We start from the raw sequence: 19,222 nt of genomic DNA, 5'->3' as shown, positions 1-19,222 counted from the left end.
GTCTCCGACCACGGCCACCGAACGATTCCGCCATTCGCCCTGCGTATATACACGCCGAGCCGAGGTACCCGCTTGTACCGACTTCGCGTGTCTTGTTTACCGGCCTGACGACATATTTATGAGGCTTACAACCGTCTCCCGCCCCGATCCAATCTCGATATTCGCGTCACCTCCCCTTTGCGCGATTCCCTATCCACCAGGCGAACCCGTTCCACGCAACCTTCGCGTTCCTCATCCACCCCGTTCCTTTCTTTCATCCAGTCCCGATTCTTGGCCGCAGTTTCCCGTGTTCCCGAATACCCTGGCGGAATTTTCCTGCACCCCGGGCTCCCGGTACTTACTCGGTATGTACTGGAAGCTTCGTGTGTACCAGAATGGGATTACCTGGTAAGCCACCGAGGCTGTCGTTAGGAATAGTCATTAATTATGACATCGTTCTCCCTCGTAGGATAAAGGATAAGCAAATTAACGCGTCACGTCCCGCGTTCGGGACTAACCCTCGGGCTAAATTTATCGGGCTCCTAGGTCGAGGCTCCTCCTCGACGACGCTGGACCAGCTTGGGGCGGAACTCGCTCGTATGCTCGTGTTCCGGTTCCGATAAGAGAACCTGTCCCTTAATTAATTCTCGCCATCAATTTTCTAACCGACCTTTCAAATATTTGCCGTGTTAAACGGTGGTTTAACGAGTCCCGCTTTGCCAGCCGGGTGGCAGTTCCTCGGGTACCTTGGAGGCAGTGGGAATCGTCATGGGAGAGGACAGCAGTCGAGACGGTCCTTCGAGGATTCGAGAGACACTGGGTAGAGAGGTCTTCCATGGTCAGCGTTTCGATTCACGGTTATCGATCATGGGAAAGTTTATTATGGGGCCATAAATGGGATAGGCCGTATCAGCGTGGCCCTTTGTGCCCGCCAGAGCGTAGGTCTATCTGGAATCCTGGTCACGAATCACTGTGTCCCCCGCGTTCTGGATTGCCAATCCACGCTTCTCGATCCAACGCGCAAAATTTACGGACCACCGTGATCGATACCCGTAATCGCGCGATCATCGAATCGGAGGAGTCCGAAACTGGACTTGGCAAAGGTTGCTGCTCTTACGAGTGTCGTTCAGATCGTGTCTCCTTTGAAACGAAGCACAGTGCGGAATTGCACCGAAAACCTGGTCAAAATCCAATTTCCCAAGCGTAAAACTGCGTTTTGCTACTGTGTCACGTTTGCTACGTACGTTTCAATGCATCAACTAAAAATGCGTGAAATTTTGAAATATAATAATTAATTTCCGAGACGCAAAGACATCGACCAAAATTGACCACGAGTCTAACCCGTGACGATTACACTGGTCCCTATCTAAAGATCACGTCTCTCGCACGTCACACTCTTGTTTGACCCGATATATTTACCACGAGTCTCATACGATATTATAGGCAACAGGGTTAAGAAATTTTGTTTCAAATATTTTTCCCATAAACTACGTTCTATAAACATAAACATTGCAATTTAATAATACAAAATAACTTCGAATTTGCTCGCGTAATTTTTTCTCCAAAATATCACAATTTTTATCCCGTGAATATAGTTAGAATTCGTAAAACGTCTATAAATTATTATATTTATAGGTAATAACAGATTAGTATTGTTAATAACAAATTGTTCACAGCGCAAATTTATCATAAAAGTGAAAAAATTAATGAATTATTGACTATTAACGCGGAAAAATAATTGTTTACGAAATCGGTAAAGTCCGGAAATTTCCGTGGATGTTCGGCCGCCCGGGGCTATATAAAGGCCGCCGCGACGGTGCTGGAGCCATTTGTCGATTCGACTTTGGAAGTGTCGCATCAAAATTTTCTTCGGTAAGGAGGTTCATTGGCTAGTCGATAGTCACTGTCCCCTCCACCTACCCCTTACCCCCTTAAATAATTTGGATCTTCCTCTTATTTTCGTATCGTAGTAAAATGGGGCCGTGGACGAAGAAACTTTTATTTATATCTTTTAATGGCTTGATTACAGGACACCGATGTAGGTTATTGCTATATTCTGTTTGCAAACGACGCGCTGCTTTCAAGCTAGGAACGAAAGTCCATAAATCAGTTCCTCTTCGACGTCACTATCGTCAGGCTGCTTCAATATTTCAGACGTTTCTGAAAGCACATGAATGCCATCATCGTAAAACAGAGAGGACAACGAGTTACAGGGCCCTGTTAATATTATCCTGTGTAAAAGAAACAGGTCAAAAATGACGGATAGAGTATTCCTTTACGGGTACGCCATTTTGTGCCATTCTTCGTTGCTCTTGTCGTAGGTACCACCGAGTACTATTGAATTTCTATTAATGAAACATATCGCGAGGTTTAAGAATAGATGCACTAGATGATGAAGGTAATATCAATCTTTCTCTAGCCAGCATCCAAATTTTAATACACCCGAAATGGCGACGTTGGCGATAGATATCGACTTAAGACAAGTTCACTGGAATGTCTCGGATGCTAGTCTCAATGCTGAAAGCAGATAGCACTATATTCGGTACAAAGAAGTTACAAAATGTATATATATATAGATTTTCAACGAATGACTATGTACCAGATATTTGGAAACGTATATTTCCCTTCTAGGAAAGGAAAAAGTTAATCGGCAACGCAGCCAAGTACCGCGAAACCATAAACCCAGCAGACGCTATCTTTACTACGTCCTCGATACGCCGATCGTGGTGCAATTTAACAGGATATTTCGAAAGAAAGGCGAAAGATATTCCCCGTCTGAAAAGTATAAAATTACGCGATATTTCTGGTCGGAGGTAAAACGAAAAGCAACGCTACGCGAGTGGAATTTTTGATAATCACGCTGGCAAAGTCCGCCGACTTGGCAGCGCAGCCACGATCCCAAGAATCACCGTCATTTCCGGGTTTCTGGGCCGGCTTCCGGCGCAGTAGCTTGCCCGCGAAAAGAAACGCGACCGGAAACCAGTTCAACGTCTAGAACGCTCTCGTTTCGTGGCTGCCAAATCGACTTACCGTTTTCGAGATCTATAGCAGCCTCGTGGACGAGGTCGGAATTCGCCACGATAAGTTCGCTCGTTCCCGCGATAAGGCAGCTTGCTCGTGATCGCCCCAGCCCCTCGATCCTGCCCGCGTTCGCGACCAATTATGCGATCTCTGCCAACCGATCCGCCAGTGATCGAATCGATCACCAAGGGAACCGTAAATGAAATCGTCGGGCAAACGCGAAGATCGCTGATTGGCAGACGTTGCGACGATCTATCAGTCCACGGCTGACACGGAACAGTGGCCATTCGCTGCGGTTAACGACGGAGGAAAACCGAAAATCCGAGTCCGGTACAAGGTGAGTTGGCTAACGGTTTAACGTGGTCTGACGTTCAACCGCGTGAACATCGACGGTTTGACGGGGAATTTAATTAGAATTCCACTCGACTTCCGGTCCGTATGCGATGTCAACTTGCCACCCAATGGATGGCCCACATTCAAAGCGATCGATGCTTCTTTCTACTCCTAAATACAGAGTCCCGTCGAACCGTGAACCGATCTTCAGCATATCGCGCGAGCAGCGAGAAGGATTAGAGAAGCCTCGATATTTCTCGCAACCTTGCCCTCGTTCTTCGCTTCGTTTCGCTATTCCTCTATATTCTCGCATCGATCCCAGGTCCAGGACGATCTTCCCTGCTTCCCTGATCCAGATCTGCTCGATGGTCCCGACGAAAACGAAGGAAACGGCGGAAGCTTATTTGGGAAAGTCCGTGACGAAGGCCGTGATTACGGTACCGGCGTGCTTCAACGATTCCCAGCGGCAGGCTACCAAGGACGCCGCTACTATCTCCGGCTTGAATGTCCTGAGGATCATTAACGAGCCGACTGCAGCCGCTATTGCTCACGGCCTCGACAAAAAGGGACGCGGTGAAAGGAACGTTCTGATCTTCGATCTCGCCGCCGGTACTTTCGACGTATCGATACCGACTATCAACCACGGGATATTCCAGCTGAGTCTGTCTCACTGTCTATGTGGCTCCGCGAGTCGTTCCTCCGCCCGGAACCCCTACGTGCAATCTATCCAGATGGCACTACGTGTTTCTTCGCGTGCCACGAGGAAGAACGTGGAAGGTTTTTTAAATGGAGGCTAGGCTCTTTTTACGAAAACATGTGGGAGAATTCGTGAACGTTGTTAACCGAATTTACGAGCCTTTTACTATTCGCGAATGGGGCAGGAGATGCATATCAAGTGCTTTTCCAAGTGATGTTAATTAAATATCGCATTTCAGAGTTGAAATTCAGAATCTACAATCGATAATAGAGCTACGATGTGCACTCGCAGCGCTGTATTTAGCATACCCGGTGCTTTATTTAGAACATGGACCATCAAAATCGAAGGAAAATTGACAAAATTTTTGGAAAACTGTCTTTTTCGATCTATGTCGATTAAATATTTCTATTCGCAGTCGAAATTTAGAATTTATACTCCATTTTAGGTAACTACGCGTATCTTTATACCATATAGTCTCCCGTCATTTTATTTCGCATATGGATCGTCAAAATCGAAGAAAAATTTACAACATTTGTGGAAAACTGTCTTTTTCGAACTATATCGACTAAATATCTCAATTCACAATCGAAATTTAGAACTTATACTCAATTTTGGATAACTACGCAGTATCTTTATACCAAATGGACTCTCGTCGCTTTATTTCGCATATGGACCGTGAAAATTAAAGAAAGATTGGGAGAATTATTAGAAAATTGCTTAACTAATTTCTAAATAAACGGAAAGGGAAGTAATCGCTACTCCTGAATGTATTTGGTAATTTGTTATTCGTTAACGAATATTCCTGAATAACGATAATTATTATTACACTCGTAATATTCTTTTCAGGTAAAGGCAGCGGTTGACGTCACCCTCCTGGTCAACAAGGACTATGACATATGACGACACCCTTCATACGAGAGTTCTCGACGAAGTTTAAGAAGTACCTGACAACGACCAAACGGGTGATCCATCGACTGAGGACATCCTGCGAGCGCGCCAAGAGAACCTCATCCTCGACACAGGACAACACCGAGATCGATTCTCTTCTCCGTGACATCGACTTCCACACGTCGATCACTCCTGTCTGTTTCAAGAAGCTCAACCAGAATCTCTCCAAAAGTACACTGCAACCTGTCAAAGAATCCCTGCCTGACACCAAAATGGACAAATCACAAACACGTCGCACAACCCTATGAATAGACCTTTCAAGAATTCCACGGATTCGAAGACCTCTTCGGATCACTTTCAAAATTTGCATTCTTCAACAAACGAGGCATGTAATAAAAATAATATAAAACTTCCTTATACGTTAATAAAATAATTTTCCTTCCCTTCGCGTAGGTACATTCATTTCAGGACGAAACAAAACAGCAGAAACATAAAAATTTCTTCATTTATAACGCATATATATATATTAATTTTAACATATGTCAAGAATCGTGTATTCTTCGCAATATTTTTGCACGATACAGGAAAGAATTTTTAAGGTGTTATAAAAATTATGGAAATATTTCTCGAGAGAACTGCGTGAAACCAGTCGGACACATTTGACACGGCGGCGTGTCGGTTCGTTAAAACGAAGTCAGAGTGATATAGGGCAGGTTCGATAATAAAACGCATTAAAATTCGATTACGTTTCCTAGCCGAGCGACCGACCCCAGTGTTTTCAAGCGGGGCCTCGGAACGCCGGACGAGGGTACGTTGACGAAGAACAGCGTGGGAGGGGGCTGCACCCCCGGAACGAACGTTACAGAATTAATGAGCTCGATGACAAAGTCAACACCCGCGTTTTTCGACCCCACGCACAGTCACCGCGTCACCGGTACCATTAAACGTGTATACGGCCCGCTGGAATATATTTATGGCGTTCCATGGGACGAAGGGCCTCGACTTTTATCGTTCGGACACCAATAATAGTAATTGAATTAAGGTCCGCAGGCTGACGCGATCGTCGCGATAAATTCTAATTTCGCCGCGTTTATCGTTTGTCGTTGTTCGGAATAGAAATTGATCAACGAAATTGATCGCGTAGGGAAATTAGGGAATCCTTAACCCCTTCGTTCAGGATATCGTGTGAAACTCGTGGTAAAAGAATCGGGCCAAGCATGAGTGTTATAGGTGAGAGCGATTTGTAGATAATCGTGGATTTGTAGATCGTGGCTAATTTTCGCAGATGTTTTTCTGGCAAAATAATTTTTGGAAGACGGTACCAAGCTAAGAGCGATGTACATAGTTAAAGATACGTACTATCTCTTGTAAATTTTCAATGTTCTTTCCGAACTTTGGAAATAAAGAGTCGCCAATTTCTGATAAAGCAATATGTAAATGAAGAGGAATTCAGGTAAGTAGTACCAGGTAAGTATGATTAAGGTAAGTAAAATATGTATCTTTAAACTTCAAACATGTACAGTAGTTAAATATCGAGTTGCGAAATTTCTTTAACTAGAATTCTTGAAAAATGACGGCATTCACTATTGTATAATTTTATCATGGCTCGACCTCCTTTCGTGTTATGTTATCCTAATACAAGAATCGCAAGATCGGCAGAAAAATTATTGCCGAGGCTGCAAGAGTACTCTGCTTAATTCCTGGAAATGACGTCATTTCTTGGAATCGGTCCGCGAGCAACCTCCTTTCACATCATGTTATCCTGATACAAAATCGCAAAATCGGCCGAAAGTTTCCCGTCGAAGCAGCAAAAGTATTGTCCGAGAATTCTTGGAAATGACGTCATTTCCAAGAACTGTCGGACAATACTTTTGCCGCCTCTGGACAATACTTTTACCGCAACGCGGTCAATACTTTTGCCGCCGCGTGGACAATACTTTTGCCGCGAAGCGGTCAATACTTTTGCCGCCGTGTGGACAATACTTTTGCCGCGACGCGGTCAATACTTTTGCCGCCGCGTGGACAATACTTTTACAGCCTCTGGACAATACTTTTACCGCGACGCGGTCAATACTTTTGCCGCCGCGTGGACAATACTTTTGCGGCTCCGAGGAAAAAATTTTGACCGATTTCACGATTTTGTATCAGGATAACATGACATGAAAGGAGGTATATCGTCGAGCGAATTCCAAGAAATGTCGTCATTTCTAAGAATCTTCGAACAATATCCTTGCCGTCTCGCCGAGAATTTTTCGGCCGATTTCGCAACTTTGTACTAGGATAACATGACATGATAGGAGGTCGCTCATTGAGACAGTTCCAAGAAATGACGTCATTTCCAAGAATTCTCGGATAATGCTTTTGCAACTTCGGCGAGGAAGTTTCGGCCGATTTTGCGATTTTGTATCAGGATAACATGATGTGAAAGGAGGTTGCTCGCGGACCGATTCCAAGAAATGACGTCATTTCCAGGAATTCTTGGACAATACTTTTGCTGCTTCGGCGAGAAACTTTCGGCCGATTTCGCAACTTTGTACTAGGATAACATGACATGATAGGAGGTCGCGCTTCGAAACAGTTCCAAGAAATGACGTCATTTCCAAGAATTCTCGGATAATGCTTTTGCAACTTCGGCGAGGAAGTTTCGGCCGATTTTGCGATTTTGTATCAGGATAACATGATGTGAAAGGAGGTTGCTCGCGGACCGATTCCAAGAAATGACGTCATTTCCAGGAATTCTTGGACAATACCTTTGCTGCTTCGGCGAGAAACTTTCGGCCGATTTCGCAACTTTGTACTAGGATAACATGACATGATAGGAGGTCGCGCTTCGAAACAGTTCCAAGAAATGACGTCATTTCCAGGAATTCTCGGGCGATACTTTTGCAGCCTTGGCGAGAATTTCTCGACCGATTTCACGACTTTGTACTAGGATAACAGAACATGATAGAAGGTCTCTCGCCGACCGATTCCAAGAAATGACGTCACTGCCTAGAATTCTATCGCGGGACATTTCACAGCGTTTGCATGAATATACATATAACACATAAACTACTGATTGCGGGAGATTTTAATTATTTTACTTACCTTACTCACCTTATTTTCCTCACTTACCTTACTTCCATTAGTTTATTCTTCTTACTTCGCATATTACATTAACAGATATTGCCCTCCCTTAATTTTCAAAGTTCGAAGAGACCAATGAAAATTTAAAAGAGATAGGAAATATCTTAAACTTTACGCGTAGCTCTTAGCTTGGTATCGTTTCCCAAAAATTGTTTTTTGGGAAACGATACCAATTACCAGGTCTCACCACGTGGAGGTGGCTACGCAACGAGACCCGACATGCGCCCTAGTGGCGCAGCCTGCTGGCGCTACCTGTATCAAAGGTACCCTAATCTAACTTGGAGCGAATTAAGTTAAAGTGACTCTACTGACACTTTATTTTATTTCGTGTCTTACAAAAGGGGTTTCGGTTCGGTATACTACAACTCTACTTTCGCAACACTAAGATACTTAAATAGAGATACAACTAGGGAATGAAATGTTAAAGACGCGAGCAAATTAAAAATCGCGACGCGCCCGAACGAGATCGCGACTATTCGAAAGACCGACTAGCCTACGAGACGTACTCTCGAGTACAAGACGACTTCATGTCTCGGCACCCTCACGATCGGGCCTAGTCCATGTCCAGTCACTGCCATACTCTTGTCAAGACTTACACGTGGACCAAGGATAGTCCCCGAACCAATGAAACTTCCAGAGTCGATACGAGGGTCCGGCGGGGCATTGCAAGCCAGACAGACACTTCGCATCCCAGCCACACGGGGTAGAACTTAATCATCCCTGTGGTCTAACCGTAGACACTATGTCCATCCAACTGCGTACCCAAACCCCAGTCGCGTACGCGACCGGGGCAGCTGGACCCCCGCATCAAGTCCAGAAGAAACAAGTGACCCGAGGGCCACCCTGGAACTCGATGCTTGACGAGGTTGACAGTGGCTGGAAATGAGTGTCGGAGACGAGTCGTGAGGATGACTTATGAGACGCGAAGTTGTCGAGTACAGGGGAGTACGTCGCGCAGGCTAGTCGATACTTAAGAATGGTCGCGAATATCGCGAGAACAATTATGTTCTATTTGGTATACGAGGGGGATAAAGGAGAAAAAATATGAGATATATATTCGCTCCGAGTTAGGTACCTTACCTTTGTACACATAGCACGCACATGGAACTTAGTCTAAGTATCTATCTTATCACTAACTTAGACTAACACACGCATCTCGCGTTGTCCATTGATGTGTCAAATGAATTTTTGAGGAAACGTGAGAATCTTGAGAAACCTAAAAGCTAAAACAGAATATATTATTGTTAATATAAACCTGGAAAGAAACGGATTAGTACGAGGAAAGAAAACGAACGAATAGAAACCATAAAGGTTAACTAAGTGGAAGGAGCAAGCCACCGATGAGACATGAACAACCCAATGACGAAACATTCGAATATTATACGAAATATTCGAATGTTGGAATGGAGATGAATAGAAACGAAAAAATAAAATGTGGAAAGAGAAGAATAATTAAAATTTGAAAAAAAAAATTAAAACCTGTAAGAAAATAAATTAGACCTGAAAATAAAAATTATTAACAATCCAACGATGTGACATAAACAACCCAACGATGAGACATTCGAATATTGTACGAAATATTCGAATGTCCAAATAAGAATACATAGAAATAAAAAAATAAAGTCTGAAAACAAAAAAAAATAATTAATATCTGAAAAGAAAAAAAAAAATTAGAGCTGGAAAGAAAAATTATTATTAAATTGTTTAATGGGGTGGGGTGAGGCTGGGGTAGCCATCCCCAACCTCACTTCCGACTCCCACCCCTCGCGCACTATGAAAATTAGATGTTACACTCGCGAAGTCGAAGCGACAAATGAGTTATGCTCCGACGCGACGCTCCTTATATAGCCTCCGATCGGCCGAGCTCCCCACCCCGATCGCAAATTTTCTAACTTCACCGATTTCATTAATTAATATTTTTCGGCTATAATAGCCAATAATTAAATAATTTTTTTACTCCTGCTACAAATTTACACTGCGAACAATTTGTTATTAACAATATTAATTTGTTATTAACAATCAGTTTAATAATTTACCAACTTTTTGCAAATTATACAAGTATTTTAACACAAGTACATTATTACTTCGAGTAATAATAATTTATTATTCATAGTAAATCTCAATCTAAAAATATAAATATATCCATATACTTAAATATATATTCAACAGTATTATAATGTCGTCACTTAATTGTTAACACTTTACATTAGCCTCTCTTACCTTTTTCAACAGACCATGAAAAATCACGATGTCGCCCATGATCCCGACACTAATCGATTACCAATATCAAATAGTAAAGTGGTGACGTAACTGTGAAATCCACAAGATCGTTAATAGCAAGAGTTCCGCAGACCCAAGGTCAGAGATAAGAAAACAATTCCACGGAGACGCGGACTCAGTCGGTATCGAGACGCAGCAATTGCGACGGAAGAGAAAATCCTTGGCACGGATACACGTCGGTCCGCGGCGAGGACGGGGGTTAGGGTTGCGATTGGACAGGGTTGAAAGATCCTTTCCAGACGATCCCGTGTCTCGAGATTTCTTCTCTGCCTGTTGCCACCGGTGTACTAGTCGGACGGGACTCTATTGGAATTGTCAGCCTGTCCGGATAAGTATCTGAACGGAAAGCAGACGCGGAAGTGGACCGGCACGGAGGAATGGAGATGGCGTCTGAGTAGCACCGTGTCGAACAAACGACAGAGAAAGTGTCGTTTTTCTTTCGTTTCTTCTTCTCCTATTCCTTTTGCCCTAGGTGACCTTCGACATCCACGAGAACGGTATCTTGAACGTGTCCGTCGTGGAGAAGTGGACGCACAAGGAGGACAGATAACGATAACCAACGACAAGGGACGACTCGAAGAGGACACGGAACGAATGGTGAACGAAGCGGAAAGATACGACGGGACCAATCGCGAAAAGAGTGGGTCGTACTACTTCAACGCGAGGAGTCGAGGATGGAAAGATCACGAGAAAGATCGAGGAAGGAATACGGAAACGCATGGCCGACAAGTGCATCGAAGTTGTCAAGTGCTTCGATAGGACTGCAACACGTAGCTAAGAGTCAGTTCGAAGATAAGTTCGAAAGCGGTTGAAAAGTTTGTTTAAGAATGCGTTTTTAGTGCATTCGTCTCTCTTCCGAGTGGGGGACACGTGGCGCTAGTTTGAGCGAATTGTGATGGGAATTCGGTGAAGCTTCGAATTACCTTTTATCGATTTTCATGTGGCCAACTAATGTTAATATTGAATCTTAGTTTCCTACTTTACCGTGCCACGATATTTCTCCGAATGAGGGAAATGTGGCGCTAGCTTGAACGAATTACGGTGAGCATTCGGTGAAGCTTCGAATTACCTTTTATCGACTGCTTTGTGATCAACTAATGTTAATATTGAACCTTAGTTTTCTACTTTACCGACTAACGATTCATTGAGAGTATAGTTCTTACCATTTGTCGAACGGCGTTGACTGTAATCGATAAATTAGTGTTCCTTCTGATAATGGGCAGAACATTGACCCATGGTCGATATAGGCGGCATCATTACGTCACCTGCAATTACCATATGAAAATCAAAACGAATAATCGTGTGTTTCGAATGAACTAGATCCAAAATAATGAAAGTTCTGATGATATTAACACTTACTGAGAGTAGTGAGAAATATTCGCAAGGTTTCGCCATAAAATAAATATACCTCGTTAATTTCAACGTATTATTTATTGCAAGCGAGTTTGGGAAAGGTAGTTATCGTAATGATTTCGTAATACATTCGAAATATGCGATAATATTGTCAGACTAACACAACGACCTAGCGTCGCCGCTTACGTGTATGTGACGCGCGTATCAGTGTGTATGCAGCGTGTAAACTGTTTCATCAAACGGGTCCTCCTTGCATCACATTAAAACTAGTATTGTTTATGCTTGTAAAGAATATGTACACAAAATGGAGAAGGGGACACTATTAAATATTTAATGAACTTAGCGTATCGTAAATATAGCCTACGCATTAATGGAACGTTTCTTCTCGTAAAAAATAGATTATGCAGAGCACCATGGTTTCTTCATCGTCATCTTCATCGACGTCTCCCTTCGTTCTTTTTTTTTTTTTTCACTTTCTTATCCTTTATCATCGAATCAACTGGATATCTTATGTACAATTTTCCGCGTCGTTGTCGCGAACCACCGCGATGAATCGCGACGCTGTAACGCTGCTTGCAAGCACATTACGAAATGTGAGGCTAGTTTCCGGTCGGTGTGGCGGCGAGATTACAGTATCACCGCCGTATCAGCGCGGTATCAATCGAGAAACAAACGAGGAACAGAAACTGACTATAATGTTGCCGCAAAATTTTATGCCCTGTGCTCAGTCTTTCACGCGCGTTACACTGTTTCCTTTCCTTTTCTTTTCTTCCACGTTCATCTCGTTCTTCGCGAAACGGTTCGATCAGATTTAACATTCCTTTCCTATTCGTTCCGAGATATTAGCTTAATTAACGGTATACTAACATTGCCTGGAATTTCGCCGGCTTGAAATATTTCACGGTACCCGATTCGCGGAAATTAATTGACCGGTTAAAACAGTTAGCAAACACAATGATCGTTATATCAAAGTGAAAGAGAATTACGAGCGCAATGGCTCGTGGCCTGGAATCATCGCGAGATCGAAGTAGATCGCAGCTGGATTCTAACCTCGTCTCAGTTTTCTACCTCGACTAAGCGGCGTGAAATATTCCAATAACCTCGCCCCGCTTACGTCAAATTCGCCTGATAAATTACGTAATCGCAACGCGAACCTTTCGCTGGAACGAGTAACAGAAGACAGATTCCGTCTCGGGATCTTTGAGTCTACCAGTAAGTATCTCATTACCGAGCTCAAGAGACCGGAGGATCCTCCGCTTCGAATATCTCTGGCGTCTTCTTCGTTCTCGGATACGTCGTCGAGATCGATCGCGATCGCCACGAGACGATCCTCGAGACGAAGAAGGCATGGGGCGTACGCGAGAACGGTGTAAAGAGACAAGAGAAAAAGGGTACGGGGGTCGGGGGGGTTGAAAGGCGGGAAGAGGAGCGACGAACAGCTTGGAAAACGACCGAGGCATAAAATTTTTCGTAAGACCACCATGGAGGCTCGAAATCTTCTCTATTACCCTTGACACGTTCGCTTTCGAGAGTCCTTGGTACGGTCGTACAGAAGTAAGTAAGATCACAAGCGTCATAGAGGCTCACGAGAGCCTCTGGGGTTAGAACAAAAACATAAAAAATAGTAATCGTTGTATAAGTGAGCATGTATAATGATTCTGAATGCGTGTCTGGCCGCGTATGCGCCTGTGTGTTCGTGTGTCTGCATCCCATAATGGGGATACGTGTGTACGTGTCGTGTGTGTTTCCTACAAAGTAACATCACTTAAACGCTAGCTTGTTTCATCTTTTATCGTTATATACATGTTACAACGTCGCTTGGTTGCCTGTATTCGTTCGGATATATATCTGACGAGCACGTGACTCCTTACCCTTTATATCACATATCGTATATAAGAAGGCACCAGAAGTAATTCTAGGTCAAGAATCTTTTCGCGGCGTGACCGCCGCTCACATTATGCTAACCAGGTAATGGAAACATTCGTAAGCTGTACACGTGTTTGCTTTCAGTCGCGTCTATCCACGCTTCGCCATGAACAGAACACGTCCAGACGTAAGAACGATCCGCTCCTCCGGCTCTACCTCGAGCTATGTCACGCTCTGCGACCCTATCACCGAGATACAACGTAACTACTGCGACATATCAAAATTTCGACCGTCCCAACGGGGACCTACTTCCCATCGTGAAAAGCTACAACTTCCAAATTAACCGGGAATTTCACTCGGATCTATCAACGACGGTCACAGGTCTATGTCCTGTCTATATCAAGCGATCTCGGACGAATAGAACGACACTCCGTTTCTGATTCGTCTTTACATCGTCATCTATTCGCCTACCTCATTCGTGACATCGGTCTCTGTTCACGGATCACGTGGCACACACGGTACAGTCGTTTCGAGATTGGCAACGACTAGGCGCTCTCGAGGCCATCTCGAGGATCGCGGGGTTGGATCTTCAAGATCGTCGTGCGACCAGTGACTTGGCTTCGGCGCGAAAGCACGATGTACCGAGACGAAATCCTCGACCGGCGCAATCTCGCACGGACGGGACCACGTCTCGACATGTTTTGGTCCGTCTAGGACTCGAAGGATATGTACAATGAACACGTGTGTTTCTAATAACGAGGAAAAAAAAAGAAAAAAAAAGGTATAAACGGTTTGAAGCTACCAATACGCCTACTCGCTAGTGATATCACGTTCCGTTCATCGATTGGAACACACGCGTGCCAGGATCGTTTAGAAAATTCAACGGGCGGTTGCAAAATACCCTGGATCTGTTTCGCGTGCTCCTTCCTGTTACAAGAGAGAAGGAAACACAGCATGCTCGAGGGAGCACGCGTTTCCAGGCATAATCACGCGTCTCTGCTGCGATCAGATCGCGATCAGGTTCTCCGCGTTGTTTACGACTAGTCGATCGCTTCCCTCAGCGCGGCTAGCTGCTCTTCCCCGAGCTTCACCTTGTCCTGAATCTCACGGCCGTCCACGATCAGCTTCGCCTTCATGTTGATGAAGTGCTGATAATCCGCGAACTCCTCCTCGTTCAGGTACTTCGACAGGATCGTCGACACGTTCACGCTGCGCTTGTCAATGTTGCTCTTCAGAATCTTCGCCTCCTCGAGCTGGTCCATCAACTTGTCCCTCTTGCTCTCCAGGATTTTCTGCCACAGGGAAAAACATTCTCTATCAGTCCCGTCTCATCCTCAACCTCCCAATCTCCTAATCGACATCGAATAGTCGTGGTCGAGCGAGACTCGGGGAACCTTACGAGGACGACTCGTTAAACCGACTCGTCGGCGAAGCAACGCGTTGCGCAAGTCCTGCTCGTTGCGATAAATCAACGCTTTCCGACACCCGCGTGAATAATCGCGTCTGCGCTTCTCAGCCTTCCTCCTGTCCGACAATTACGTCCCGCGACAAACCCGCGACTCGTCGTGTCGGCGACCACGCAAGGACGCCGGGTGGATTTTCAATTAAACGCTCGGGCACGGTCTCTGTTTACTCGGAGACACGCCGCTTCCACGAGAAATCACCGGTGCGCTTCCTTCGATCGATCACGAGCGACCTTGCGTCTCACCGGCTCCCCGCGGTTCTTCAGCCTTGGCTATCGATAGCCACGCGTTTACTCACCCTTTCCGCGTGATCGGCCGGCATTCCGTACAGGGCATTCTCGGCCCGAGCCAGCCGGCCGCTCAGGCCCAACAGAAGACTCGTGATCTTGCCCACTTCCTCCACGTGCAGCCGGTACTTGGACGCCTCAGCGGGTCGTGCGACCGCGGAGATCCTCGTGGCGACCCGCGCTCCCAGCGCCTCGTTCACGTCGCCCTCCTCGCGCACTGCCTCCTGCTCGGCCCTCAGCACCACGAGCTTCTTGTCCAGCCTCATCATCAGCTCCTCCTGCGAAGAAAATCGGCCATGTTTCACGCACTCGCCCTCATAGACGCGGCCAGGCAATTTTTAGGACAGCGCCGCCCGTTGATAGATGAAGGCACGCATTAGGGGACGAAGGATTAGGGGTCCGCTGATGACTGCGCGCAAGATGGCGGAAGGCAAGCGGGTGTTAAGTGCCAGCAGATGTTTCGGTTTACCCAGCACGCAAGGAATGATTGCGTGGGGAAGAGAGAAGGACGGGTTCAGGGAATCCGTCGGATAGGTCAACACTTTAAGGACTGGGGCTCCAGTTGGAGTTCTCGGTAAAAGTAACGGTGTACGGTCGTTATACCGTGGTGGTGCCTGCGCGTTATTGAGGTGGGAGTGTACCTGTGGCTGCCGGTGGAAACTGCGTGTCACGATTTTCGGAAATCCTAGCTTATTCCTCGATTCGACTTGGAAATATGATGTTTACGTATTTGACGGAGGAAGATGATGGAATTGGTGTTTACATTTTGATTGAAAAAGAATTAACCCCTAAAAATTAAGCACTCGACTAGAAGATTAAAATTTCAAAGATTCTGTACTAAGAAACTGACGATACTTTTTTGCGCAGTAAATAAAGAATTGTAGAATTATTTCATTTCGATACCTAGTACACTTACATTACATTACATTTTGTTGAAAATAAGGTACGTCTTAACGTATCGAATATACAAAAATTACTGTGTCAAGAGAAATAGGTATATCTTTAAATTATGCGCCGAAGAGGTTCCGGGAATGCGTAAAGTGTTTATTTCACACGTTAGATAAGAATTAGGGGGGACCAGAACGAGCTGCAATTGCATACCCTTTTTCTTCACTCTAGTTTTGACTTTCTACGCACATTCTACAGTCAGAATACTTGAGATATACCTTCCTTAAGAGAGAATAAAGATAATTATAATATATATAGTTATTCCTTTTCACCCATAATCCCAATAAATTGTATATATTAATTAATATCGATCGTCCAAATTATATGAAATGGTGACTGAAGCTCACCTCTCGAGTGCAAAAGGTTAAATGGCGATATTTCGAATTTAAAAATTAAATGGGCTGTTTTTCGTTTAAATATAACGTGAACCGATATTTTATATGTATATTAATATTAATACGAGTGTATGTTTTTCATTTATTATTTATTTATACGGTATTTTATAGGTATAGTTAACCCTTTGCACTCGAGAGGCGCCTCTCAGTCGCCATTTAATCGGATTCTAAATATGGATGTTAATTAAAATATAAAATTTACAATTACTCAACGATGCGTGGAATATCGAAGTACAATAATTCTGCGTCTTAATTTGCATACGATTTCTTATTTACCGTGTTAGAAATATCGTCGATATTTTCCTGTGACGAAAAAATCGCCGAGTGCAAAGGGTTAATATCTTAATAGTTGCAATAAATAAATAATAACTAAAATTAGTTAATAGTTTTAATTTTCAAAGTTATCTCTTCGTTGATTAATTATTGATAACTTTCGTGAAAGGTTTGCGGGCTTGAAATTATCTTTGAGTGCCACATTAATATCCAGTGGAAAAATCGCGATTAAATGGCGAACCGCAACGTGGCTATCGTTATTACATAGCTACCGAGAATTCCAATTGCTACGTATGTTCGTTGAAAACACTTTGGCTGTTGGTAAAAAGCGCATAAATGTTCCAGGAAGTATACAGTGCCGTATTTAACCTTTGCACCTCGAGTATGTCTGACAGATACAGAGTCAAGTGTCCTACCCTAAGTGTGTCTCTCAGATACTTAATTGGCCTGCCACTATTACGAACCGATTTTTGTTTACCGAGGTATTAATCAAGAATCGAGTACTCGTACGAAATTTCCTTGGAAACCAATTACTCGTTACTAATTAACGTTCACTGCTCGATAATTAACTGTGGCGTTATACCAGTCGGCTCAACATTGAAATCGTTTTAGATAGCGCTGCGTGAGAAGTAGGATTTCCTGTTTATAGCCAAGTACTTCTTTTTCTTCCTCGATTATCCATTTTACGCGTTGATTTCCATTAACATACATTTTAATGTTAATTAGAAATCGACGAACAGCGAAAGAAACTACTTTTGGTCGAAGAAATGCTACCAAAAACAACCGATAACGTTAATAATCCCGAGTAAGCGAAAATTCCTTCGAAACAGGTTTCGTTACTTATTATTCCTATATAATTATCATATTGCATCATTCCGACGATGTTACTAAATTTATGTCACTATCCGCAATGACCAACTTTCTTCAAAAACAATTTCCCGATTATTCTTTACTATCAAGAATACGTGCAACTGTCGCGCGAAGAATAACGCGATTCAAATTTCGCGCGCAAACGTGTACCGAAACTAAGTCGAGGTTAGCCATCTATGTCCACGCGCTGAGAGGTTAGGAACGCTACAGAGGGTTATTAATCGCGATTAACACTAGAACTATCGATCTTTAATGGGTACCTAACTATAACGTGCACAGATTATAGTAATTTCAGCGGTACTATGAATATGAGTAAATATTTTATTCTTAAAGCAGCTGTATGTTTTCGGTGATTGCAAAAGGGAAAATTCTGGGACCAATCATTTTGACTGGGTTGGTAGTTCTAGTGTTAAACGAGTGATTGTCCGTATCAATAGCACCCAATCGATCAAGTATCGATACACGAAACGATATTTACGTCTTTCTTACCTTTTTCTGCCTGAGATCAAGGCTGTCGGTCGGGATGACCGGTGGCGCGTCCTCTTGCCTCGTCAGCCCCTCGACCGTCACATCACGCGAGTATCTGGTGAGGAACCTGGCTTTCCCCTCGGACGTGGTGAAATAGGCCGACGTAGGGGACAGAGGGCTGGTGGAGTCCGTCGACAAGGGGGTGACCGGGGTGGAGGGTATGGCCTCATGCCTGGAACAAGCATCGTTTCCATCTCTAAATCACTCGTTCGCGACCGGTCTCGACGTAATCCTGGCGACCAAGGCGCGGAAAAATCCTTGCTCGCGAGTACGATTCGTGATCGTGGCCGACACGGATTGCATCACACGGCGGCATGAGTCACGATCGGATCGATCGGCACGTTTCGCGGAACGGGAACGTCCGCTCGGATGATTTACCATGCCTGTGAGGTCCTAGACGCGTCTCTCGTCGCCAGGTAGTCACGTGCTCGCGAATAATGCGCTCTGGTCAGCGCGACAGCGATTCGAATCGGTGAAATCGTACATTTTACGCGATGCCCCATTCTCTTTCAGCGATTTGGTAACCTGGACGAGCCAATGGTGACCGAAATCAGGGTCCACGCTCGTTCACCGTGTTGTTCCCGGTTGCTACCGATTCGGAGAAATTACAATGACCAAATTATGGTGTTATTTTTGAAACTCGCGCGCGATAGTGGGATTTCTAACAAGAATACGGAATTGCGTGAACGTTCCCAAGAAATTGTCAACTGTCACGAGTGTAACCGTCGCGTTCGTCCATCATCGATATCCAAAGTTCTCGAATGTCTGGAGAAACCGTGTCGCATGATTGTGCCTTCGCGGAACAGCTCGCGAGCGCGTACTCCAATTAGATACACGATCAAGAACGCGTCCAGTGGAGATAGGATTATCAGGGGACGTGCGTGCAGCGAGAGCGGCGTCCATCGAGAGCGACTT

The 19,222-nt window shown here is 44.5% G+C and overlaps 1 protein-coding gene and 1 pseudogene across 1 annotated transcript in view; one reads left to right on the top strand and one right to left on the bottom strand.

Moving 5' to 3' along the window:
* The first annotated feature begins 2,280 nt into the window (after positions 1 to 2,280).
* Positions 2,281 to 5,226, top strand: LOC108550560 (heat shock 70 kDa protein cognate 4-like; annotated as a pseudogene).
* A 6,543-nt stretch (positions 5,227 to 11,769) lies between these two features.
* The window catches only part of Shrm (shroom), a 183,852-nt gene continuing 176,399 nt past the window's right edge, over positions 11,770 to 19,222 (bottom strand). The window contains 3 exon segments of the mRNA XM_017904310.1: positions 11,770 to 14,835; positions 15,305 to 15,571; positions 18,269 to 18,479. Of these exon segments, the coding sequence (XP_017759799.1) occupies positions 14,584 to 14,835; positions 15,305 to 15,571; positions 18,269 to 18,479 (730 nt within the window). The 3' untranslated portion in view covers positions 11,770 to 14,583.

Source organism: Eufriesea mexicana, unplaced genomic scaffold (assembly GCF_001483705.2).
Source record: "Eufriesea mexicana isolate 0111107269 unplaced genomic scaffold, ASM148370v2 scaffold2839, whole genome shotgun sequence".
In the NCBI taxonomy this organism is placed as follows: domain Eukaryota; kingdom Metazoa; phylum Arthropoda; class Insecta; order Hymenoptera; family Apidae; genus Eufriesea; species Eufriesea mexicana.
The sequence above is the reverse complement of the archived record's forward strand: the minus strand, read 5'-3'. Positions and strand labels throughout refer to the sequence as shown.